Source organism: Somniosus microcephalus, chromosome 4 (assembly GCF_052327205.1).
Source record: "Somniosus microcephalus isolate GS21.2 chromosome 4, FLI_Smic_1.0, whole genome shotgun sequence".
Classification (NCBI taxonomy): Eukaryota; Metazoa; Chordata; class Chondrichthyes; order Squaliformes; family Somniosidae; genus Somniosus; species Somniosus microcephalus.
Window position 1 is genome coordinate 64,151,436 of NC_140990.1, and position 27,606 is coordinate 64,179,041.

At 49.4% G+C, this 27,606-nt stretch overlaps 1 protein-coding gene across 1 annotated transcript in view; it reads left to right on the forward strand.

Annotated features, from left to right (window-relative positions):
* LOC147119069 (uncharacterized) overlaps positions 1-27,606 on the forward strand; it is a 67,561-nt gene that overhangs the window by 13,775 nt on the left and 26,180 nt on the right. Inside the window, exon 2 of the mRNA XM_085984775.1 lies at positions 10,072-10,654. Within this exon, the coding sequence (XP_085840901.1) occupies positions 10,072-10,654 (583 nt within the window). The remainder of the gene's footprint in view (positions 1-10,071; positions 10,655-27,606) is intronic.

A 27,606-nucleotide genomic window follows, 5' to 3' on the forward strand; every position in this document is an offset into this window, starting at 1 on the left:
TGTTTAACACCTCGCGCCTTGCCATCCTCGGCTGTGTAGTAGAGAACGGAGTCATCGGCCCCGGCCCCGAAAGAATGCGTCCCCTCATGGAGCTACCCCTCCCCCACTGTCCAAAGGCTCTGAAGAGAACCCTGGGGCTCTTCGCCTACTATGCCCAATGGGTGCCCAATTATGCAGACAAAGCAAGACCCCTCATGAAGTCCACATCCTTCCCCCTTACGGAGGAAGCGTGCGCAGCCTTCTCCCTCATTAAGGGAGACATCGCCAAGGCCACAATGCACGCAGTGGACGAGTCCATCCCCTTCCAAGTGGAGAGCGATGCATCCGACTTCGCCCTAGCCGCTACCCTTAACCAGGAGTGGAGACCAGTGGCCTTCTTCTCAAGGACCCTACAGGGCCCTGAGATCCGACACACGTCGGTCGAGAAGGAGGCCCAAGCGATTGTGGAGGCGGTACGACGCTGGAGGCATTACCTGGCAGGCAAACGATTTACCCTCCTCACCGACCAGCGTTCGGTCGCTTTTATGTTTAATAACAAGCTGAGGGGCAAAATCAAGAATGACAAGATATTGAGGTGGAGAATCGAACTATCCACCTATGATTATGATATCTTGTACCGGCCAGGTAAGCTGAACGATCCCCCTGATGCTCTGTCACGAATTATATGCGCCAGCGCGCAAAGTGATAGACTTCAGACCCTCCACAACGACCTCTGCCACCCCGGGGTCACCAGACTTTACCACTTCATTAAGGCCCGCAACCTGCCATACTCCATCGAGGAGGTCAGGACCATGACCAGGAACTGCCAGACCTGTGCCGAGTGCAAATCGCACTTCTTTAGGCCGGACAGAGCAAGCCTGATCAAGGCCACCCGCCCCTTCGAGCGCCTGAGCATCGACTTTAAGGGGCCCCTCCCGTCCTCTGACCGTAATGTGTACTTCCTCAACATCGTTGATGAGTACTCCCGTTTCCCCTTTGCCTTCCCCTGCCCAGACATGACCAGTACCACGGTCATTAAATGCCTGAACGACCTCTTCGCCTTGTTCGGGTTCCCAAACTATATACATAGTGACCGGGGCTCCTCCTTCATGAGCGAGGAACTCCATCAGTTCCTACTAGCGAGAGGTATTGCTGCAAGCAGGACCACCAGCTACAACCCCCGAGGGAACGGCCAGGTGGAAAGAGAGAACGCGACGGTATGGAAGGCCGTCCTCTTAGCCTTAAAGTCTAAGGGCCTCCCAACCTCCCGCTGGCAGGAAGTCCTCCCGGCAGCACTGCATTCCATCCGGTCGCTACTCTGCACTGCCATTAACGCCGCCCCCCATGAACGAATGTTCGTTTTCCCCAGGAAGTCGACTACGGGAACCACACTACCAACCTGGCTGACCTCCCCGGGGCCCGTCCTGCTGCGAAAGCACGTGAGGGCCCATAAAACGGACCCCCTGGTCGAGAAGGTGAACCTCCTGCACGCCAACCCCCAGTACGCCTATGTGGCTTACCCAGACGGGCGGGAGGACAGTCTCCTTACGGGACCTCGCACCCTCGGGCATTCCGGAGACACCACCTTTACCCCCCCCCCCACCCCCCCCCCCCAATTCCAGCTCAGGTAGACGGCACACCGGAACCCCACGAGCCTTCGCCGACCACGCAGACACCAGCATCAACACCGGAGAATGCAACACCGCCGCTGCGACGATCAGAAAGGCTTACGAGGCCTCCGGACAGACTGACTTACCAGAACTGGTAGTACACTTCACCCCGCCGGACTCAAATCTAAACAAGGGGTGAATGTGGTAAACCACTTTTATCATTCACTATCGTTACACTATAGTTATCACTGTTATATCGTTACTCTATGGTTATCACTGTTCACACTGTTGTATCACTGTACGAGGTCGCCTCTTGTCACGCTGTTATACCTGGGCTGACCACTGCTGACTCCGCCCATGACTCCACCTACCTGCCCAGGTATAAAGGTAGTCGACTGGCTGGCATTCCTCCTTGTTGTATCCGATCACCCACGAGGGTGGGCTCTATTATTTAGCCAATAAAAACCTATAGTTACTTTCTTAACTCGTCGCTTTTCATTGGATGAATTGATAGGTATATCACTGACTCTGGCTGGGTTCAGTTCCACACTCACTGGATCCCCTCCCTCTCCTCCCCTGAAGGTGCTGATTCTGGCTGGGTTCAGTTCTACACTCTCCCTCTCCTCCCCTGAAGGTGCTGACTCTGGCTGGGTTCAGTTCTACACTCACTGGTTCCCCTCTCTCTCCTCCCCTGAAGGTGCAGACTCTGGCTGGGTCCAGTTCTACACTCACTGGTTCCCCTCTCTCTCCTCCCCTGAAGGTGCTGACTCTGGCTGAGTTTGGTTCTACACTCACTGGTTCCCCTCCCTCTCCACCCCTGAAGGTGCTGACTCTGGCTGGGTTCAGTTCTACATTCACTGGTTCATAAGAACATAAGAAATAGGAGCAGGAGTGGGTCATTTAGCCCTTCGAGCCTGCTCTGCCAGTCAATAAGATCATGGCTGATCTTCTACCTCATCTCCACTTTCCTGCACTGTCCCCATATCCCTTGATTCCCTTAATATTCAAAAATCTATTGATCTCTGTCTTGAATAGACTCAACGACTGAGCCCCCACAGAGCTCTGGGGTAGAGAATTCCAAAGATTCACCGCCCTCTGAGTGAGGGAATTTCTCTTCATCTCAGTCTTAAATGGCTGACCCCTTATTCTGAGACTGTGACCCCTGGTTCTAGATTCCCCAGCCAGGGGAAACATCCTCCCTGCATCTACCCTGTCAAGCCCTGTAAAAATTTTGTATGTTTCAATGAGATCACCTCTCATTCTTCTAAACACTACAGAATATAGGCCTAGTCTACTCAATCTGTCCTCATAGGACAATCCCGCCATCCCGGGAATCAGTCTGGTGAACCTTCGTTGCACTCCCTCTATGGCAAGGAGACCAAAACTGTACACAATTCTCCAGGTGTGGTCTCACCAGGGCCCTGTGTAATTGCAGTAAGACGTCTTTACTCTTATACTCAAATCCTCTTGTAATAAAGGCCCACTTTTCGTGAAGTGCTCTGGCCACTTTATTAAACACACAGCAGAAGCACATTAATCTGATAGGAGGTCACTTACACACGAGCAGTCAGCGATGTGGAGCCTCCCGAGAGTCCAGCCCCTTTAAGAACATAAGAAATAGGAGCAGGAGTGGCCATTCGGCCCTTTGAGCCTGCTCCGCCATTCAATGAGATCATGGCTGATCTTCTGCCTCAACTCCATTCACCGGCCCCATCGCCACATCTCTTGATGTCCTTACTAGTCAGAAATCTATCGACTTCTGTTGTGAATATACCCAATGACTGAGCCTCCACAGCCCTCTGGGGTAGAGAATTCCAAAGATTCACCACCCTCTGTGAAGAAATTTCTTCTCATCTCAGTCCTGAATGGCCGACCCTTTATTCTGAGGCTGTGGCCCCGGTTCTAGACTCCCCAGCCAAGGGAAACATTCTCCCAGCATCCACCCTATCAAGCCCTGTAAAAATTTTGTATGCTTCAATGAGATCCCCTCTCATTCTTCTGAATTCAAGAGAATACAGGCCTAGTTTACTCAATCTCTTCTCATACAACAGTCCCGCCATCCCAGGAATCAATCTCGTGAACCTTCGTTGCACTCCCTCTGTGGCAAGTATATCCTTCCTTAGGTAAGGAGACCAAAATTGTACACAGTACTCCAGGTGTGGTCTCACCAAGGCCCTATATAATTGGAGTAAGACTTCTTTACTCTTGTACTCAAATCCTCTTGTAATGAAGGTCAGCATACCATTTGCCTTCCTAATGGCTTGCTGCACCTGCACATTCACTTTCAGTGACTCATGTACAAGGACACCCAGGTCCCTTTTAGCATCTGCATTCCCCAATCTTTCACCATTTAATACTCTGCCTTTCTGTTTTTTCTACCAAAGTGGATAACTTCACATTTATCCACATTATATTCCATCTGCCATGTTCTTGCCCACTCACTGAGCCTGTCGAGATCCCCTTGAAGCCTCTTCACATCCTCTTCACAACTGACACTGACACCTAGCTTTGTATCATCAGCAAATCAATCAAATCAAATCAAATCAACTTTTATTGTCATTGTTAGTGCACAAGAGCAGTACAACGAAATGTAGGCTTTTTGGAAATGTTACATTTGGAAATGTTACATTTAGTCCCCTCATCTGAATCATTGATATAGATTGTGAATAGCTGGGTCCCAAGCACCGATCCTTGTGGTACCCCACTAGTCACAGCCTGCCATCCTGAAAAAGACCCGTTTATCCCTACGCTTTGTTTTGTCTGTTAACCAATTCTCAATCCATGCTAGTATATTACCCCCAATTCCATGTGCCCTCATTTTGTTCACCAACCTCTTGTGTGGGACCTTATCGAAGGCCTTCTGAAAATCCAGATTCACCACATCTACTGGTTCCCCTTTGTCTACTCCATTAGTTACATCCTCAAAGAACTCCAATAGGTTTGTCAAACAGGACTTTTCCCTTTCATAAATCCATGTTGACTCTGCCCAATCTTACGATTAGTTTCTAAGTGCCCAGTTATTGCATCCTTTATAACAGATTCCAGCATTTTCCCAACTACTGATATGAGGCCAACAGGTCTGTAGTTCCCCGTTTTCTCTCTTCCCTCCATTCTTAAATAGCGGGGTTACATTTGCTATCCTCCAATCTGCAGGAACCGTTCCAGAATCTATAGAATTTTGGAAGATGACAACCAATGCGTCCACCTCTTTCAAAATCCTAGGATGTAGATCATCCGGTCCTTGGGATTTATTGACTTTTGTCCCATTAATTTTGCTAGTACTGTTTTTTTACTAATAATAATCTCTTTAAGTTCCTCATTCTCACCACACCCTTGGTTTTCTCGTATTTCTGGGAGGTTTTTTGTGTCTTCCTCCGTGAAGACAGAAACAAAGTATTTACTTAATTTCTCTTCCATTTCCTCATTCCCCATTATAAATTCCCCCGTCTCTGACTGTAAAGGACCTACATTTACCTTCACCAGTCTTTTCCTTTTTACATATCTATAGAAGCTTTTACAATCCATTTTTATATTTTTCGCTAGTTTGCGCTCATATTCCATTTTCCCTTTCTTTATCAATTTCTTGGTCCCCTTTTGCTGATTTCCAAAAAGATCCCAATCCTCAGGCTGACTGCTTTTTCTGGCAACTTTATAAGCTTCCTCCTTTGACTTAATACTAGCTTTAATTTCTTTTGTTAGCCATGGTTGGATCACTTTTCCTTTTGGGTTTTTATGCCCTAGAGGAATATATGTTTGTTGCAAATTATGCATTATTATCTTGAATGTTAGCCATTGTATGTCCACCTTCATACCTTTTAGTGTAGTCTCCCAATCTACCATGGCCAACTTGTCCCTCATACCCTTGTAGTTTCCTCCGTTTAGATTGAAGACCTTAGTTTCAGATTGGACTACATCACTCTCAAACTTAATGTAAACTTCAATCATATTATGGTCACTTGTCCCTAAAGGCCCCTTTACCACAAGATTATTGATTAGCCCTTTCTCATTACACAGTACCAGATCCACAATAGCCTGTTCCCTGGTTGCTTCCTCCACATTCTGATCCAGGAAACCATCTCACATGCATTCCAAGAATTCATCCTCCACACCATTAGTGGTAATTTGATTTGCCCAGTCAATATGTAGATTAAAGTCCCCCATGATTACCATATTGCCCTTGTTACATGCACTTCAAATCTCTTGATTGATACTGTGCCCTACATTACCATTACTGTTTGGTGGCCTATACACAACTCCCACCAATGTTTTCCACCCTTTGCTGTTTCTTAGCTCCACCCAAACTGATTCCAGTTCTACATCACGATCTGCCAAGCCAAGGTCATTTATCTCATACAATAGCAAAATACTGCAGATGCTGGAAAGCTGAAATAACAACAGAAAATGCTGGAAATACTCCGCAGGGCAGGCAGCATCCGGGGAGAGAGAAACATTCCAGCCAGTATTTACAGGAGCTGGGACACAGAAAAGCGTCTCATTAAAATCAGATATATTTGTTCACACAAACCAATAGCCACAAAATACTGAGTAATTTCTCCTTCATTTACAGATGCTCCCTGACCAGTCTCCATTTCTCCTCCATTTACAGACGCTCCCTGACCAGTCTCCATTTCTCCTCCATTTACAGACGCTCCATGACCAGTCACCATTTCCAGACTCTCCCTGACCAGTCACCATTTCTCCTCTATTTACAGACGCTCCCTGACTAGTCACCATTTCTCCTCCATTTACAGACGCTCCCTGACCAGTCACCATTTCTCATCCATTTAGACTCTCCCTGACCAGTCACCATTTCTCCTATTTACAGACGCTCCCTGACCAGTCACCATTTTTCCTTCATTTACAGACGCTCCCTGACCAGTCACCATTTCTCCTCCATTTACAGACGCTCCCTGACCAGTCTCCATTTCTCCTCCATTTACAGACGCTCCCTGACCAGTCCCCATTTCTCCTCCATTTACAGACGCTCCCTGACCAGTCACCATTTCTCCTCCATTTACAGACACTCCCTGACCAGTACCCATTTCTCCTCCATTTACAGACGCTCCCTGACCAGTCACCATTTCTCTTCCATTTACAGACACTCCCTGACTCACTTCTTGTCTGTCCCGGAGTTTGGCGCTTTGTTGAGATGCCGGCCGGAGTGAAACGTGAACCCGCGGGTGGGGGCGGATAATGTTCACTGCGCTTATAATCGGGCCTGAGGCCGCACTCGGGGTGTGTGAAGCCCGCTTCCCCCCGGGGTTCATTAACCCGCCTCCCTCTGACCTGCTGCAGCCTCGCCACCCGCGCATGCTCAGCTCACACTGCCCAACAATCAGCCTCTCCCGCGCATGCTCAGCTCACCCTCCGTTGTTCAGGTTTAAAGATCAAGCCCCGCCCCTCACACACTCCGATTGGTTGGAGGACCCGCCGCCCGGTCCTCCAGCCCCGCCCCGCTCTTCCTATTGGTCAGGAGCTCCCGTCAATCTCCCAGGCAGTGTGAGTTGAGCATGCGCGGACCTTGGCAGCAGCCGCTGACACATCAGGTGAGGAAGCTCAGGGAGCGGGTTCATGAACCCCGGGGGGACGCGGGCCGCTCACACCCCGAGCTCAGGGAGCGGGTTCATGAACCCCGGGGGGACGCGGGCCGCTCACATCTCGAGCTCAGGGAGCGGGTTCATGAACCCCGGGGGGACGCGGGCCGCTCACACCCCGAGCTCAGGGAGCGGGTTTATGAACCCCGGGGGGACGCGGGCCGCTCACACCCCGAGCTCAGGGAGCGGGGTCATGAACCCCGGGGGGACGCGGTCCGCTCACACCCCGAGCTCAGGGAGCGGGTTCATGAACCCCGGGGGGATGCGGGCTGCTCACACCCCGAGTGCGGCCCCATTATTAAAACACTCAACATTATCCGCCTCCCCACAACTACCCGCCAGTTTAAGACACAAACTCCGGGACAACCAGGAAGTGCTGGGAAATCCCCAGGGAGTCAGGGACCGTCTGTAAATGGAGGAGAAATGGAGACTGGTCAGAGAGCGTCTGTAAATGGAGGAAAATGGTGACAGGTCAGGGAGCGTCTGGAAATGGAGGAGAAATGGAGATTGGTCAGGGAGCGTCTGGAAATGGAGGAGAAATGGAGATTGGTCAGGGAGCGTCTGTAAATGGAGGAGAAATGGGGACTGGTCAGGGAGCATCTGTAAATGGAGGAAAAATGGAGACTGGTCAGGGAGTGTCTGTAAATGGAGGAAAATGGTGCCTGGTCAGGGAGCATCTGTAAATGGAGGAGAAATTACTCAATATTTTGGGGGCTTGGTTTGTGTGAAGAAATATATAATTGATTTTAATGAGACTCTTTCTGTGACCCAGCTCCTGTAAATACTGGCTGGAAAGGGACCGGACTCTCAGGAGGCTCCACACCGCTGGCTGCTCGTGTGTCAGAGATCTCCCATCAGATTAATGTGCTTCTGCTGTGGGTGTGTTTAATAAAGTGTCCGACGCCCTCACTGTAACACACTCACATATCCCACCTGCAGTGTAATGTCCATGCTGTGTGCTTCCTGTCCAATATCCCCCTGATCCCTGGCTCTCCTGTTGCACCAACTTGGTATAATGAGACAAGAAGTGCCAGCTCAAGAGATGCCCAAATCAGGGACGGAATGAAAGGTTCAGACATGTGGAATGTTAATCTTACACAATGTGTGAGATGCTGAGCACCCGCCCAACATTTCACTACTACACCGTCTTTCAAATAGTTTTATCAATCTCTCCTGCTCTGAAATCTTTGATTCGGGCTGGGGGTCCGGTCCCCAGAGGGACTGCGCATTCGGTTTAACTCCCAGAGAGTTTATACGTAGATGGGGCACACATTGGACAGCAACTGATGAGTGCAGAGGAGAACCAGTGAGTGTAGAACTGAACCCAGCCAGAGTCAGTACCTTCAGGGGAGGAGAGGGAGAGGAGGAGAGGGAGGGGAACCAGTGAGTGCAGAACGGAACCCAGCCAGAGTCAGTACCTTCAGGGGAGGAGAGGGAGGGTAACCAGTGAGAGTAGAACTGAACCCAGCCAGAGTCAGTACCTTCAGTGGATGAGAGGGAGGGGAACCAGTGAGTGTAGAACTGAACCCAGCCAGAGACAGCACCTTCAGGGTAGGAGAGGGAGGGGAACCAGTGAGTGTAGAACTGAACCCAGCCAGAGTCAGTACCTTCAGGGGAGGAGAGAGAGGGAAACCAGTGAGTGTAGAACTGAACCCAGCCAGAGTCAGCACCTTCAGGGAAGGAGGAAAACTGGGAGCAGAGGAAAAACTGTTGGAGATGGTACAATGGGTTTGGATTTCAGCACAGGGAGGAGGGAGTGTGTGTGGGACGGGGATTTACAGCTTTTGGGGAACAAGAGAGGAAAGAATGTTCCATAGAAACTAGAATTGTCTGTTCTGAATTTCTATCCTGTACTTACAGTGATGACTTTTGTAAACTTAAGTTGTGGAGTATTTTAAACCAACACTCGACACTAGGTTTTAGATCGATAGTCAAGACCTTTCCAAGTTGGTACAGCAAACATTACATTTTTATACATTACAATACACGTCAAAATTCATTCCTGCCACCTGATTGGACCTTGGCCCGCATGCATCTTCACTGATTGGTTGCCTGTGCTGCGTTACATTAAACTACCGCCTTTATTATCAGCCGTTATCCCTCAAGCTGTTGTTGCACCTCTGACCTTTGTTTATGTCAAATGGGTCTCATACTTCTGGTTCATTGTCCTCCTTTCCTGCCTCTCTAGGACTCTTTTACTTCCAACTCATTGTTTTACTTTCCTGCCAGAACAGAACTTACATCCTCTCGGCCTCTTATGGTTCCACGTCCGGCTATGTTATCAACTTAGAAAAAGCATACTACTGAGATTATTGTCTTTATTACACCATTCATTGAAACTGCCAGCGATGTCCGTTTAACTCTTTCCCCACTGCACTCCTTTTACAGGGTATTAGAAGGGGAGGATTTACAGACGGGAAACTCAAACCAAACATCACGTCAAGATCTGACAGAGTCACTCGATTCATCAGGACCTGAATATGATCGGCCTTTGAATGTGGAAGGAGAAACGTTTGTCTGTTCTGTCTGTGGGAAAAGATTTCAAACATCAGTGTGACTGGAAAAGCACCGAGACACACACACCCGAGTGAGAGTGTTCCAGTGCACTGACTGTGGAAAGAGCTTTAACCAGTTACACAGCCTGAAAAAACATCACACCATTCACAGCAGGGAGAAACCGTACACGTGTTCTGTGTGTGGAAGAGGCTTCAACTGATCGTCCAACCTGGAGAGACACAAGGACACCCGCACCATGGAGAAACCGTGGAAATGTAGGGACTGTGGGAAAGGATTCAATTACCCATCCAAGCTGGAAATTCATCGACGCAGTCACACCGGGGAGAGGCTATTCACCTGCTCCCTGTGTGGAAAGGGATTCACTCAGTCAGCCCACCTTCTGACACACCGGCATATTCACACTGGGGAGAGGCCGTTCACCTGCTCCCTGTGTGGGAAGGGATTCACTCAGTCATCCAACCTCGCTGCACACCAACTTGTTCACTCTAATAAGAGACCATTTAAATGTTCTGACTGTGAGAAGAGCTTCAAAACAACAAAGGATCTGCTGAAACACCAACACACTCACACTGGGGAGAGGCCGTTCACCTGCTCCGTGTGTGGGAAGGGTTTCGCTAATTCATCCCACCTGCTGACACACCAGCGAGTTCACACTGGGGAGAGACCGTTCACCTGCTCAGTGTGTGGGAAGAGATTCACTCAGTCATCCCACCTCACTGCACATCAACTTATTCACACTGGTAAGAGACCATTTAAATGTTCTGACTGTGAAAAGAGCTTTAAAAGCAAAAAGGATCTGATGCAACACCAACGCACTCACACCGGGGAGAGGCCGTTCACCTGCTCCGAGTGTGGGAAGGGATTCACTAATTCATCCCACCTGCTGACACACCAGCGAGTTCACACTGGGGAGAGGCCGTTCACCTGTTCTGAGTGTGGGAGGGGATTCACTCAGTCATCCCACCTGCTGAAACACCAGCGAGTTCACAAGTGACTGCAGGAGTTGGATTTTGCTGTTGCTGCTGTTAATCACATCCAGGACTGAACTATGTTCATTCTGACTGTTGGGGTTTGTTTCTGCTGATCTTAAACTCCAGCCCAGTTATTGGAGTTATTAATATTCTGGATATCTGTCATAGAGTCATAACAGCACAGAAGGAGGCCATTCGGCCCATCAATTCCATGCTGGCTCTCTGCAGAGCAATCCAGTCAGTCCCATTCCTCCGCTCTATCCCCGTAGCCCTGCAAGTTTACTTCCCTCAAGTGCCTATCCAGTCTCTCCTTGAAAACATTGCGTGTCTCCGCTTCCACCACGTCCGTCGGCAGCGAATTGCAGGTCCTCACCACTCGCTGCGTAAAAAAGTTTTTCCTCACGTCCCCCCTGTATCTCTTGCTCAAAACCTTAAATCTGTGTCCCCTAGTCCTTGTACCATCAACTAGTGGGAACAGCCTTTCCCCGTCTAGCCTATCCAAACCCGTCATAATCTTGTACACCTCTATATCAGCCCTCAACCTCCTTTGCTCTAATGAAAACAAATCCAGCTTCTCCAACCTGTCCTTGTAGCTAAGATCCCCCATCCCCAGAACCATTCTGGTAAATCTCCTCTGCACCCTCTCAAGGGCCTTCACATCCTTCCTGAAGTGTGGTGGCCAGAACTGGACGCAATACTCCAGTTGTGGCCTAACCAGCGCTTTATAAAGGTTCAGCATAACTTCTCTAGTTTTGTACTCAATACCTCTATTTATGAAGCCCAAGATCCCATATGCTTTGCTAACCATTCTCTCAATATGTCCTGCCACCTTCAGGGACCTATGCACATTAACTCCCAGGTCCCTCTGTCCCTGCACACTCTTTAAAACTGTGCCATTAAGTGTATATTACCTCTCCCTGTTCCTTCTGCCAAAATGCATCACCTCACACTTCTCTGTATTAAATTCCATCTGCCACTTGACTGCCCATTCTACTAGCCTTCCTATGTCCTGTTGCAGTCAATTGATGTCATCATCACTGTTTGCCACACCCCCAAGCTTGGTGTCATCGGCAAATTTAGAAATTCTACTCTGTATTCCAATATCCAGGTAATTTATATATATCAAAAAAAGCAATGGCCTCAGCACAGACCCTTGGGGAACACCACTGTCTACCATCCTCCAGTCTGAAAAACAGCCGTTTACCACAACTCGCTGTTTTCTGTCCTTAAGCCAATTCCTTATCCAAGCTGTTACTGACCCCGCCTCTTACTACCCGCTTACTGTTTACATGCCGGTAGAAGATTTTTGGGTTCCCTTTTATGTTAATCGCCATTCTACTCTCATATTCACATCCCCTCTCAATTTATTGTATTTGGTCTGGTTCTCCCTTGAAGAATTCACCTGACATGCATCATACACCCTCTTTTTTTGTTTCATCATCTTCTCTATCTCCTTCATCATCCAAGGAGCCCTTGCTTTGGTTCCCTTACCCTTCCCTCTTGTTGGAATGTACCTAGCCTGTACTTGGAACCATCTCCTCCTTAAAGATCACCCATTGTTCCGTTACAGTTTTTCCTGTCAGTCTTTGGTTCCATTTTACCCTGGCTAGATCCATTTGCATCCCATTGAAGTTAGCCCTATTCCAGTTTAGAAGTTCCACTCTAGATTGTTCCTTGCTCCTCTCCATTGCTAATCTAAATCTTATGATACGATGATCACTCGTACCCAAGTGTTCTCCCACAGACACTTGGTCAACCTGGCCCACCTCATTCCCCACCACCAGATCCAGCAATGCCCCCTTCCTAGTTGGGCCAAGAACATGTTGGTCAAGGAAATTCTCCTGAACACATTTCAGAAATTCCTCCCCCTCCTTTCCCTTTACCGAGCATTATCCCAATCGATATTTGGGTAATTAAAGTCCCCCAATATCACCACTCTATAGCTCTTGCATATCTCTGCGATTTCCCTGCAGATTTGCTCCTCTACCTCCCTCTCACTATTTGGAGGCCTGTAGAATACCCCCAATAGTGTGATCATACCCTTTTTGCTCCTCGACTCTAACCAAATGGATTCTGTCCTTGTCCCCTCAAGAACATCCTCCCTTTCCAACACTACAATGTCTTCTTTAATCAGCACTGCCACCCCACTGCCCTTTCCTCCTTCCCTATCTTTTCTGAACACCTTGTACCCTTGAATATTAAGTGCCCAGTCCTCACCGTTTTTAAGCCACGTTTCCATTATTGCCACAACATATTGCCACACAGCTAATTGTGCTTGTTGCTCACTGATATACCTATCAATTCAGTTCATGAAAAGCGACGAGTTAAGTTAGTAACTATAGGTTTTTATTGGCTAAATAACAGAGCCCACCCTCGTGGGTGATCGGATCCAACAAGGAGGAATACCAGCCAGTCGACCACCTTTATACCTGGGCAAGCAGGCGGAGCCATGGGCGGAGTCAGCTGTGGTCAGCCCAGGTATAACAGCGTGGCAAGAGGTAACCTTGTGTAGTGATACAACAGTGTAAACAGTGATAACCATAGTGTAACGATATAAACAGTGATAACCATAGTGTAACGATAGTGAACGATAAAAGTGGTTTACCACATTCACCCCTTGTTTAAATTTGAGTCCGGCGGGGTGAAGTGTACTACCAGTTCGGGTATGTCAGTCTATCCGGAGGCCTCGTAAGCCTTTCTGATCGGCGCAGCAGCGGCGGTGGAGGTGTAGTATTTGAAGTTAAGGCTGGTGTCTGCGTGGTCGGCGAAGGCTCATGGGGTTCCGGCATGCCGTCTACCGGGGCTGGATTTGGAGGAGTGGTGGGGGGTAATGGTGGTGTCTCAGGGGTGCCCGAGGGTGCGAGGTCTCGTAAGGAGACTGTGTCCTCCCGCCCGTCTGGGTATGCCACATAGGCGTACTGGGGGTTGGCGTGCAGGAGGTCCACCCTCTCGACCAGGGGGTCCATTTTATGGGCCCTCCCGTGCTTCCGCAGCAAGACGGGCCCCGGAGAAGTCAGCCATGTTGGTAGCGAGGTTCCCGTAGTCGACTTCCTGGGGAAAACAAACATTCGTTCATGGGGGGTGGCGTTAATGGCAGTGCAAAGCAGTGACCGGATGGAATGCAGCGCTGCCGGGAGGACTTCCTGCCAGCGAGAGGTTGGGAGGCCCTTAGACTTTAAGGCTAAGAGAACGGCCTTCCAGACTGTCGCGTTCTCTCTTTCCACCTGGCCGTTCCCTCGGGGGCTGTAGCTGGTGGTCCTGCTTGCAGCAATACCTCTCGCTAGTAGGAACTGGCGAAGTTCCTCGCTCATGAAGGATGAGCCCCGGTCGCTATGTATATAGTTCGGGAACCCGAACAAGGCGAAGAGGTCGTTCAGGCATTTGATGACCGTGGTGTGGTAAACCACTTTTATCGTTCACTATCGTTACACTATATTGTTCTCACTGTTCTCACTGTTGTATCACTATATGAGGTCGCCTCTTGTCACACTGTTATACCTGGGCTGACCATCACTGACTCCGCCCATGGCTCCACCTACCTGCCCAGGTATAAAGGTAGTCGACTGGCTGGTATTCCTCCTTGTTGGATCCGATCACCCATGAGGGTGGACTCTGTTATTTAGTCAATAAAAACCTATAGTTACTTTCCTAACTCGTCGCTTTTCATTGGACGAATTGATAGGTATATCAATTTTATTGACGAAATTTTAAGATGTCTCATCCAGACGCCCCGCCACAACAGCCGCAGCAGCCTTCAGACGCCGAGCCGCAACAATCACAACAGCCGGCTTGGCTGCGAGCCCTCAGACCACCGTACCTGGATCTAAATCCACGGGCAGCGAACGCAGCCCTCGACTTCGATCACTGGCTGGGCTGCTTTGAAGCCTACCTGGAAGAATCCAACGTGCCTCAGAGATCCAAGCTAAGAGTTCTGAACGCCCAACTGAGCCCTAAAGTATTCGCGCTCATCCGGGACCTTAAAACATACGAGGACGCCATCAACCGGCTGAAAAGACAGTACCAAACCCCGGTAAACCCCATGTATACCAGGCACCTCCTAAGGTCCCGCCCGCAACTGCCAGGGGAGCCGGTGGAGGAATTTTTACGGGTGCTACAAGCACTCGGCAGAGACTGTAACTTTAAAGCAGTAACCGCGGCAGAAAATACGGAAGACAACGTCCGCGATGCCTTCGTGAAAGGCCTACAGTCCGACTACTCACGGCAGCGATTACTGGAAGCAAAGGACCTCGACCTGGACAAAGCTGCAGCCCTCGCTCTCTCCCTGGAGGTGGCCCATCGGGACCAGGAGGCGTTCTCCAGGTACTGTTCGCGACCCTGGGACTCGGGCCCGACCCCTACCGCAATACCCTTCACCGCGCCGCCCCCGAGACCTACCTCAGCGTCGGCGTCCCGGACCCGATCGGGACCGCCACCCCCGGTACCGGCTCCGACATCGGACCCCCGCGGCTGCTTTTTCTGCGGCCAGGAGAAACACCCGAGGTCGCACTGCCCAGCTAGGAACTCCACCTGCTCAACCTGCAGGAAGAAAGGCCACCTTGCTAAGGCCTGCAGAAGTGGATCTTCAGAGGCCAGCAGTGCCTCATGCGAACTGTGGGGGCGGCCATCTTCCTTCAAGGCAACAGAGGCCAGCATCCCCACACGTGAGTCATGGGGGCGGCCATCTTTGATCAAGGCAACCGACCCCAATAGTGCCTCATGTGAGTTATGGGGGCAGCCATTTTGTCCAACCTCGTGGGAGACGCCATTTTACCCACCACGCTCGACTGCCACCGTGCCTCCAGACCCGACGACCGCCTCACCCGCAGACGACAATGACTCGCTCAGCTACACACTAGCCTCCGTCACTCTGGATCAAGCCCGCCCGCATCACCTGTCCAAGTCGATGATGGACATCAAAGTAAACGGCCACGCCACGACCTGCCTGCTCGACAGCGGAAGCACGGAGAGCTTCATCCACCCAGACACGGTGAGCCACTACTCCCTCCCCGTCCTGCCAACGCGCAACCGAATCTCGATGGCATCAAGGTCCCACGCCACGAACATCAGCGGCTACTGTGTTGTGACCCTGTCGGTTAAGGGTACGGAGTATAAAAACTTTAAACTCCTCGTCCTCCCCCAGCTCTGCGCTGCCGTCCTACTAGGGCTGGACTTCCAATCCCACCTCCAAAGTGTCACCCTAGCATACGGTGGACCCCTCCCCCCACTCACAGTCGACAACCAGCGGATGTTAAACCGCCCACCGCGTAACACCTGCAGCCTATCCACCCTCAAGGTCCCGCCACCTTCCCTGTTCGCTAACCTAACCCCCGACTGCAAACCCGTCGCTACCAAGAGCAGGCGGTACAGCGCCGGGGACAGGGCCTTCATTAGCTATGAGGTGCGGCGCCTCCTGAAAGAGGGCATCATCGAGGGGAGCAGCAGCCCCTGGCGTGCCCAGGTCGTGGTCGTTAAGACCGGCGATAAAAATCGCTTGGTCATCGACCAATCACGTGGTACTGGTCATGTCTGGGCAGGGGAAGGCAAAGGGGAAACGGGAGTACTCGTCAATAATGTTGAGGAAGTACACATTACGGTCAGAGGACGGGAGGGGCCCCTTAAAATCGATGCTCAAGCGCTCGAAGGGGCGGGTGGCCTTGATCAGGTTTGCTCTGTCCGGCCTATAGAAATGCGGTTTGCATTCGGCACAGGTTTGGCAGTTCCTGGTCATGGTCCTGACCTCCTCGATGGAGTAGGGCAGATTGCGGGCCTTAATGAAGTGGTAAAGTCTGATGACCCCGGGGTGGCAGAGGTCGTTGTGGAGGGTCTGCAGTCTATCAATTTGCGCGTTGGCGCATGTACTTCGTGATAGAGCATCTGGGGGTTCGTTCAGTTTACCAGGCCGGTACAAGATATCGTAATCGTAGGTGGAGAGCTCAATTCTCCACCTCAAGATCTTGTCATTCTTGATTTTGCCCCTCAGCTTCTTATTAAACATAAAAGCGACCGAACGCTGGTCGGTGAGGAGGGCAAATCGTTTGCCTGCCAGGTAATGCCTCCAGCATCGTACTGCCTCCACGATCGCCTGGGCCTCCTTCTCGACAGAAGAGTGTCGGATCTCAGGGCCCTGGAGGGTCCTTGAGAAGAAGGCCACAGGTCTCCCCGCCTGGTTAAGGGTTGCAGCTAGGGCGAAGTCGGATGCATCGATCTCCACTTGGAAAGGGATAGACTCATCCACCGCGTGCATTGTGGCCTTAGCAATGTCTCCCTTTATGAGGGAGAAGGCTGCGCATGCTTCTGCTGTCGGGGAAGGAGGTGGACTTCATGAGGGGTCTGGCTTTGTCCGCATAATTGGGCACCCATTGGGCATAGTAAGCGAAGAGCCCCAGGGTTCTCTTCAGCGCCTTTGGACAGTGGGGGAGGGGAAGCTCCATGAGGGGGCGCATTCTTTCGGGGTCGGGGCCGATGACTCCGTTCTCTACTACGCAGCCGAGGATGGCAAGGCGCGAGGTGTTAAACACACATTTCTCCTTATTGTAGGTGAGGTTCAGCCATTGGGCCATACGGAGGAATTTCTCCAGATTAACATCATGGTCCTGCCGGTCGCGGCCGCAGATGGTGACGTTATCTAGATAAGGGAACGTGGCGTGCAGCCCGTTCTGGTCAACCATCCGGTCCATCTCCCTTTGGAAGACCGAAACCCCGTTGGTGACGCCAAAGGGAACCCTAAGGAAGTGGTAGAGGCGGCCATTCGCCTTGCAGGCGGTATACTGGCGGTCCTCAGGGCGGATAGGGAGTTGGTAATAGGCCGACTTAAGGTCGATGGTAGAGAATACCCGGTATTGTGCAATCTGATTGACCATATCAGATATGCGGGGAACGGGGTATGCGTCCAGCTGGGTGTACCGGTTTATGGTTTGGCTGTAGTTGATGACTAGGCGGTGTTTATCTCCGGTCTTAACGACTACGACCTGGGCACGCCAGGGGCTGTTGCTTCCCTCGATGATGCCCTCCTTCAGGAGTCGCTGCACCTCGGAGCTAATAAAAGCTCTGTCCCCGGCGCTGTACCGCCTGCTCTTGGTAGCGACGGGTTTACAGTCGCGGGTGAGGTTAGCGAACAGGGAGGGGGGCGGGACTTTGAGGGTGGATAGGCCGCAGGTGGTACGCGGTGGGCGGTTTAGGAATTGCTGGTTGTAGACTGAGGGGGGGGAGGGATCCACCGTATGCCAAGGTGACACTTTGGAGGTGGCATTGGAAATCCAGCCCTAGTAGGACGGCAGCGCAGAGCTGGGGCAGGACGAGAAGTTTAAAATTTTTATACTCCGTGCCCCTAACCGACAGGGTCACAACACAGTAGCCGCTGATGTCTGTTGAATGGGACCTCAACGCCATCGAGATCCGGTTGCGCGTTGGCCGGACAGTGAGGGAGTAGCGGCTCACCGTGTCTGGATGGATGAAACTCTCCGTGCTTCCGCTGTCGAACAGGCAGGTCGTGGCGTGGCCGTTTACTTTGATGTCCATCATGGACTTGGACAGGTGATGCGGGCGAGCTTGGTCAAGTGTGACGGAGGCTAGTGTATGGCTGAGCGAGCTGCTGTAGTCTGCGGGTGAGGCGGTGGTCGGGTCTGGAGACAAGGTGGCGGTCGAGTGTGGTGAACAAAATGGCGGCGCCCACGACGTTGAACAAAATGGCGGAGAAGATGGCCGCCCCCACAACTCACATGAGGCACTGCCGGCGTCGGTGGCCTTGATCAAAGATGGCCGCCCCCACGACTCACACGAGGTGATGCTGGCATCTGTGGCCTTGATGAAAGATGGCCGCCCCCACAACTCGCATGAGGCACTGCTGGCGTCTGTGGCTTTCCCCCTGCAGGCCTTCGCGAAGTGGCCTTTCTTGTGGCAGTCGGAGCAGGTCGCGTTTCTTGCAGGGCAGCGCGCCCTCGGGTGTTTCGCCTGGCCACAGAAGAAGCAGCCGGCGGCCCGATCGCGGGGCTCCGATGTTGCAGCCGGTACCGGGGGTGGCGGTCCCGATCGGTTCCGGGACACCGACGCTGTGGTAGGCCCCAGGGGCGGCGGTGCGAGGGGTATTGCGGCCGGAGTCGGGCCAGAGTCCCAGCGTCGCGCAGCACAGTACCTGGAGTACGCCTCGAGGTCCCGATGGGCCACTTCCAAGGAGCGAGCAAGGATAGCAGCTGTTTTCAGGTCGAGGTCCTTTCATTCCAGCAGTCTTTGCCGTGAGTAGTCTGACCGAAGGCCTTTCACGAAGGCATCGCGGATATTTCCATTGGTATGTTCTGCAGCTGTTACGGCTTTAAAGTCACAGTCCCTGCCGAGTATTTGCAGCGCCCGTAAGAAATCATCAACCGACTCTCCTGGCTGTTGCGAGCGGGATCTTAGGAGATGCCTGGCGTACATTGAGTTTACAGGACTCCGGTACTGCTCTTTTAGCAGGTTGAGGGCGTCCTCGTATGTAGCAATGTCCCGGATGAGTGCAAATACTTTAGGGCTCACCTGGGCGGTCAGAACTCTTAGTTTGGATACCGGAGGCACGCCGGATTCTCCCAGGTAGGCTTCGAAGCAGCTCAGCCAGTGTTCGAAGTCGAGGGCTGAATTCGCAGCCTGTGGGTTTAGATCCAGGTACAGCGGTCGGAGGGCTCGCAGCCAGGCCGGCTGCTGGGGCTGTTGTAGCTGGCCGTTTGGCTGGTCGTTTGGCTGCTCCGGTACAGACATTTCAAAATTTAGCCAATAAAATTGATATACCTATCAATTCAGTTCATGAAAAGCGACGAGTTAAGTTAGTAACTATAGGTTTTTATTGGCTAAATAACAGAGCCCACCCTCGTGGGTGATCGGATCCAACAAGGAGGAATACCAGCCAGTCGACCACCTTTATACCTGGGCAAGCAGGCGGAGCCATGGGCGGAGTCAGCTGTGGTCAGCCCAGGTATAACAGCGTGGCAAGAGGTAACCTTGTGTAGTGATACAACAGTGTAAACAGTGATAACCATAGTGTAACGATATAAACAGTGATAACCATAGTGTAACGATAGTGAACGATAAAAGTGGTTTACCACACTCACCAACCTTATTCAGCTTTGCTTGAAATAGACAGTGTGTCGAGTATTTGATTTCCCCAAGATAAGAGGAGACTATTTGATGTCCTGTTACCGACCGCCATTTTTGGGCCTTTTCTCCTTTCTAACTAGATTATTTCAGTTCTCATACCTTCGGTTACTCTCATGGACAAGTACCAGCTCCCCATACATTCCAGAGTGCCTCTCCCAGCCTTGGTATCCAGGGAAGGTATTGGTAACACGCCCGGGGTCACTGAACACAAAACCCAGTCTGTTAATCACTTTCAGCTACTAGACTTAGTGTGTGCCCCACAGCATCTCTCTCACCTCCGATGTGTGAATAGAGCATCACGCCTGCAAACTTCGTTTTCATAGAATCACAGAAAGTTACAGCACAGAAGGAGGCCATTTCGGCCCATCCTGTCCGTGCCGGCCACCAAAGAGCTATCCAGCCTAATCCCACTTCCCAGCTCTTGGTCCGTAGCCCTGTAGGTTAGAGCATCCCAAGTGCACATTCAAGTACTTTTTAAATGTGGTTAGGGTTCCTGCCTCTACCACCTTTTCAGGCAGTGAGTTCCAGACCCCCACAGCCCTGAAGAAATTTCCCCTCAAATCCCCTCTAAACCTTCCACCAATTAGAAACATAGAAGATAGGAGCAGGAGTAGGCCATTCGGCCCCTCGAGCCTGTTCCGCCATTTAATGAGATCATGGCTGATCATCGAAATTCAGTACCCTGTCCCTGCTTTCTCCCCATATCCCTTGATCCCTTTAGCCTTAAGAAATATATCTAACTGCTTCTTGAATATATTTAATGAATTGGCCTCAACTGCCTTCTGTGGTAGAGAATTCCACAGGTTCACCACTCTCTGGGTGAAGAAATTCCTCCTCATCTCAGTCCTAAATGGCTTACCCCTGATCTTTAGACTGTGACCCCTGGTTCTGGACTCCCCCGCCATCGGGAACATCCTTCCTGCATCTAGTCTGTCTAGTCCTGTTAAAATTTTATAAGTTTGAATGAGATCCCCTCTCATTCTTCTAAACTCTAGCGAATACAAGCCCAGTCGACCCAATCTCTCCTCATACGTCATTCCTGCTGCAGTGGGGAAAGAGTTAAACTGACATCGCTGGCAGTTTCACTGAATGGTGAAATAAAGACAATAATCTAATAGGTCTTTGCAGTAGTAAGTTTTTTCTAAATTGCTGAACTGGCAGTTGACATAACCTAAGCAGTAGTTTAGAATGACTGATGACTGCAAACTGTATAACGTGGAACCATAAGAGGCCGAGAGGATGTAGGTTCTGTTCTGGCAGGAAAGTAAAACAATGAGTTGGAAGTAAAGAGGCCTAGAGGCAGGAAAGGAGGACAATGAGTCAGAAATACAATGTTGGTTAGACCCATCTGGCATAAACAAAGGTCAGAGGTGCAACAACAGCTTGTGGGATAACGGCCGATAATAAAGGCGGTACTTTAATGTAACGCGGCATAGGCAACCAATCAGTGAAGATGCATGCGGGCCAAGGTCCAATCAGGTGGCAGGAATGAATTTTGACATGTATTGTAATGTATAAAAATGTAGTGTTTGCTGTACCAATTTGGAAAGGTCTGGCTAAGACAGAGCAGACTGTCTCCCCACCGGTGCAATAAAGACAACTTGACTATCGATCTAAAACCTTGTGTCAAGTGTTGGTTTAAAATACTCCAAAGCAATTGGCGTCACGAACAGGTTTTTCACATGGACGGGAGGCACGGGTGAGTGAAGCTGAGCCAAAAACGTGAGTATTTTTAAATACCACGTACAGTTAGGGCAAGGCAACACTGTCTGGTGACCACTGCCCCCTTTGGAATCAAAGAACTAAAAGGTTTGAATCGATAAGTCAAGCGGTCTTGGGGTTAGGGTGAAACGCGTGGAAGAATAGGCGGGGTATGAGTTGCAAGTAGTGCATTAACTTTGGAGTAAAAGTCTAAAGCATACTTCTGACAACTCAAGTTGCAAGTAGTGCAGAAAGTTTAAGCATACCTCTGACAACAAATTACCCGAACAAAATTGTTGCAAGTATGGCCTCACTCTGTGAGAGTAAAGCAAGGGAGGTACCTCTGACAACTGCGGTTACAAGTACCGTCTCACTCTGTGAGAGTAAAGCAAGGGAGGTACCTCTGACAACTGCGGTTACAAGTACCGTCTCACTCTGTGAGAGTAAAGTAAGGGACGTAACTCTGACAACTGCAGTTACAAGAACCATCTCACTCTGCGAGAGTAAAGTAAGGGACGTAACTCTGACAACTGCAGTTACAAGTACCATCTCACTCTGCGAGAGTAAAGTAAGGGAGGTACCTCTGACAACTGTGGTTACAAGTACCGTCTCACTCTGCGAGAGTAAAGTAAGGGAGGTACCTCTGACAACTGTGGTTACAAGTACCGTCTCACTCTGCGAGAGTAAAGCAAGGGAGGTACCTCTGACAACTGCAGTTACAAGTACCGTCTCTGCGAGAGTAAAGTAAGGGAGGTACCTCTGACAACTGCAGTTACAAGAACCGTCTCACTCTGCGAAAGTAAAATAAGGGACGTACTGCTGACAACAATTAACCATGGAAAGTGGAAAACTCGAGTGGGGACCGGTGGAGTCTCTGACATGCTATTTAGTGACAAAAATAAAAGATTAATTGACAAAATGGTTAAAAACGATTGGCAACCGAACGACCCACCGGCCAAACAAAGAGAATGGTGGGCTAAAGAAACAAAATTAAAGGAAGAAAAGGCCATCATTTTAGTGGCTCACACATATTATGAGTTGAGTAGACGGACTCGAATTTAGACCAAAAACGGTGCCAAAATTGTACCCGAGTACCAGTAATTTAAGAAAGAGAATAAGGAAAAAAATTAAAGTTTTTATCGACACAGATGCTATCAGTTTCTATCCAAAACAAGTAAAATACCTGAGTGAAAGGAATCTTAAAAGGAATGCTGGAATCTCGGTTTGTGTGAAAGTGTGTGTTAAAAGTGGGGAAGTTTTCTGTCTTTGAAAGAAAATGTCTGTCGTGTTTGTTTTAACTCCACCCACTCTTTTGTATAGAGAGCTAAAAGCTGTTTAACCCTTTGAAGACTTGTCTTGAAGGATGGACAAGCGCGTGTTGTTTTAAGTTTGTTAATTGTTTTACAAAAGATAAGCTTCAGCCTTGAAGTCACAGTTGCCAATGTGCCTGGAAGAAAACAACGCTATGGTTTCTTTCTTTTTCAGGTGAAACTGGTTAGTTAAAAAAAATTGATCTGGATTGGATTGGAGTTATGAGATTAATTAACCTATTAAAACCAGACTTTTATTGTGGCCACGGTGAAATTCTGATTGGTGTAAATTTGTGTGGACCGCATTGAATAAGATATTTATTGGTCTGAAACCAGACTTTAAAATATTCACAGTCTTGGATATAGCGAACGGGTTCTGGTCCATACCATTGGCAGAGGAATCACAAGGGAAATTCGCCTTTACTGTCGGGGATAGACAGTACACATGGACCACGGTCCCGCAGGGGTTCCACAACAGTCCAAATATATTCCACCGTGTACTGAGTCAAGCCTTAGACAGGTTAGACCTATCAAAGTACCAGAGCGCCCTACTCCAATATGTCGATGACATAATGATTGCATCAGGGGATGCCAAAGGACACATGGGAGCATTACTAGACACCCTCCAGGCACTTCAGAAAGCTGGCTTTAAATTGAAACCCAAAAAGGCACAGGTTGGACTGTCCAAAGTAAAGTATCTGGGGCACGAAATGAGCCAGGGGTATAAGGCACCCCCGCAGGAACGAAAGGCAGCCATAAAAGACATGCCAAGGCCAGTGACGGTCCGGGGAGTGAGGAAAGTGTTGGGACTGTTTAACTACTGCAGGAATTTTATATCAGACTTTGCAGGGAAAGCAGAGCCGATTCAATGGTTAGTTAAAGGGGGAGACCCGCCACTGATAAGATAGAATGGGAATCGGAGCAGGACGAGGCTTATGCAAAATTAAAAGCAGCCCTGACGTCTGCACCCGTACTAGGGTTGCCAAATATAGTCAAACCATTCCATATATACTATATATATATAGACGGGAACTTCTATAACGCTGCAGTCACCCAAGAGTACGGGGGAGATATGAGGCCAATTGCCTATTACTCCACCCAACAAACCCCCGTGGCTAAAGGAATGGCGAGATGCGTGGCGGCCCTCGACTGCGCCACATGGGCGGTGCGGATATGCGAGCCCGTCACTATGTCAGGACAGCTGATATTACACACACAAAACACACAGTGTGGACCTGCTAAACACAGGCAAAATGAAGGCTGTATCAGACAGAAGGAGGGCAGCTTGGGAAGCAGTATTGATACCCAAGGACAGATCAGTCCAGATTATAAGGGAACATAGAGTCAACCCCGCAGAGGGAATGCTATCAGAGGGTGAGCAACAAAAAGGAAATATGCTAGCTGATCAGGCAGCAAGAGCAGCAGGTAGAATAACAGCAGAGGAAGTGAACATTAAAAGAATCCAAGAGGAGACCGAAATGGAGGAGCAGGAGCAGTGGACAAAGAGAGGCGCAGCCAAAGGTAGAGATGGAATATGGAAAAAGGATCACAGGGTGACCGGACTGATACCATATGAACTCAGGACTGGACGAGCAATGTGTCTGCCGGAAGGAGTAGCATCTGGTAGCGAGGGACTGGGACCCTTAAAAGATAAAATTAGGAAATACGTACAAACATTGGATAATCAATTGAAGGAGCTCAAACAAGAAGTTAAAGAACAACAAGACATCAGAGATAAAAATACACAAAAGCAGGGGGCCTCGGAGCCCCTACCCAAGGTGGGCGAGCAGGTATTTGTTAAAATATTGACAGAGAGATCGGGATTCTCACCTAGATGGACCGGACCATTTGAGGTTATCGTGACCAGCGATACGTGTGCATGTATAGATATGAGGAGAATGGGTAGATGGAAACATTGGACCCAATTAAAACGGTACAACAATAACCCATCTGATCTTAAATCCCACAGGAACAATGGAATAAACACCGGAGATAAACTAACCTCTGGTGACGACCAGGCTTCTCCTTAATTTACAGGGAAACTTCACCATGAAGGTGGGATTACTGCTGGGACACGAAATAAGCAAAGGGACATCCCACATTACACGACAAGCACATGATGAAGAAGCACCATGTTTTAATGGAACAATCACATTCGGAGTCTCATCCACGGCTCCCAATACACAGAAAGAAGAGACAAGCGAACCGAGGATGCTACAATGTCCAGATATGAAACCTGGACCTATGAATGGACTAGTATTATTTACCGAGGGAGAACAATTGTATGGTAACGGGAGACACGAAATTGTACCGGTGCTAATGAACTTAACCATGTTACAATGGCCAAGATATTGTGAAAGGTTTACTAAAACTAGAGAATTGTAAGCATATATGATGAAGAATGTAATTAACCAAGCTGATGATGCGACAGGGGCTACTAATTTTAGGGGATATGCTGCATTCCACCAAAGGATTAAGAGGAGCTTAGGAACCGATATACTCACGGGAATAAACACGGGGACATCATTCATTAATGCCCTAGATATACAAGGAGTCCAAAGTAGTGTGGAACGACTACAAAGGGTAATACAACAGATTTTAGAGAAGGAAACTGGTTTGGTTCGACAAGGATCAGAGTTAGGAGGACATACGATAAGGAAATTACTCGAGGGAATCAAAGTTATAGAGGACCATGCCAGCATTATCAACAAACTAAACCATAGAGATGAGGAACAGGCAAAAGACGGGGTAGGGAGAGGCTTGTGTCATGCCTATGGCCAATGGATCACCGGACAGTTAAAACATAATCTGGCACAGATACCGCGAGGCGAGGTACCAGACTGGATTAACAGCACACAGCTCTATGGACTGAGCCAGAATCCAGGCCCTCTGAGTGCTTGTACCCTCAAAGGGATGACCAGAGTATATCCAGTGATACAAAAATGTAAAGCAGAAGTGACAGCAATGATAGGCATGGTACTCCTGATACTAGTGGTGGGACTAGGCACGACTCCATACCCACAGTACCAGGTAAGAAACAGGCATAGTGAGGGGTGAGACATACCTCCAATACTATCCAATTGATACCTATGCCATCAGGAAGAATGGTACTATGAGAGGAGTCTCCCTAAACGGATGCCATGGGAAAGGCACGCTTACGATATGCCCACATCCGGTAGGAGAAGGCCCTAAGGATGAGTGCGGCTATAATAAGACAGAGGGGTGTGTGTTGGAATTATCACATGTTGATCACCATCACACGCGCTCGGGATATAGAGGCGAAGGGGAGTATTGTATAGGCACCACAGAGACTGAGTACCAATATAGAAATCTTGTATGTGCAATCACAATGCCTAACTTTTGCTTTACGCCAAAGATTCCTGCGACAATTGGACACACCAGATTGGTGTATGTGCATTCAAGGGACGAGATAAAACTAAATGTGCCAGATAGTCTAAAGGACGAGTTGGTTAATTATGAAGACCCGGTAGGGGCCCCAATACCCGGCCTGCAAGAGGATCTGCAAAAAATGAAAGAGGATTTAAGTAAGATGGTGAAACAATACATCATGTTGCAAAGGAATCTTGGGGAATTAGAAAGGGACATAGAGGTAGAGCTACAGGAAGTCCCGTGGTATGAGAAGCTGTGGGATTGGGGAATGAATGTCAACATACACCCATGGATCCGCATCATTTCTCATATATTAGTGATAGTACAGTTAGTCTTGGCTAGAGGATGGGGAATAGCAGCATGCACCGCTTGTAAAAAGAAACGGACCAAACAAAGAGCTAAAGCGAGTCGGAAAACACAAGTTTGCTCTAAACATGATGGGTATGCAGGGCCTCCCGAACCAGCGCCTGATCACCGCATGGGGCAGGAGGCACAGCGATGTTTATACATGTGGTTTAACTTGGGCAAGGACCAAGTACCAAAAGGGGGGCTTGCAGTGGGGAAAGAGTTAAACTGACAGCGCTGGCAGTTTCACTGAATGGTGTAATAAAGACCATATTTTGCAGTGGTAAGCTTTTTCTAAGTAGAGATAACATAGCCGGACATGAAACCATAAGAGGCCTAAGAGGATGTAAGTTCTGTTCTGGTAGGAAAGTAAAACAATGAAAGAGGCCTAGAGAGGCAGGAAAGGAGGACAATGAGTCAGAAGCACAATGTTGATGAGACCCATTTGGCATAAACAGAGGTCAGAGGTGCAACAACAGCTTGACATATACTTTTCAGATAATAAAGGCGGTACTTTAATGTAATGCGGCATAGGCAACCAATCAGTGAAGATGCATACGGGCCAAGGTCCAATCAGGTGGCAGGAATGAATTTTGACATGTGTGTTGTAATGTATAAAAATGTAGTGTTTGCTGCACCAATTTGGAAAGGTCTGGCTAAGACAGAGCAGACTGTTTCCCCACCGGTGCAATAAAGACAACTTGACTATCGATCTAAAACCTTGTGTCGACTGTTGGTTTAAAATACTCCACAACAAAACACTGGTTCGGCCTCAACTAGAGTATTGTGTCCAATTCTGGGAACCGCACATTATGAAGGATGTGAAAGCCTCAGAGAGGGTGCAGAAAAGATTTACGAGAATGATTCCAGGGATGAGGGACTTCAGTTACGTGGATAGGCTGGAGAAGCTGGGGCAGTTCTCCTTTGAGCAGAGAAGGTTGAGATGAGATTTGATGGAGGTGTTCAAAATCATGAGGGGTCTCGACAGAGTAGATAGGGAGAAATTGTTCCCATTGGCGGAAGGGTCGAGAACCAAAGGATATATTCTAGGGATGTTGGCCTGAGC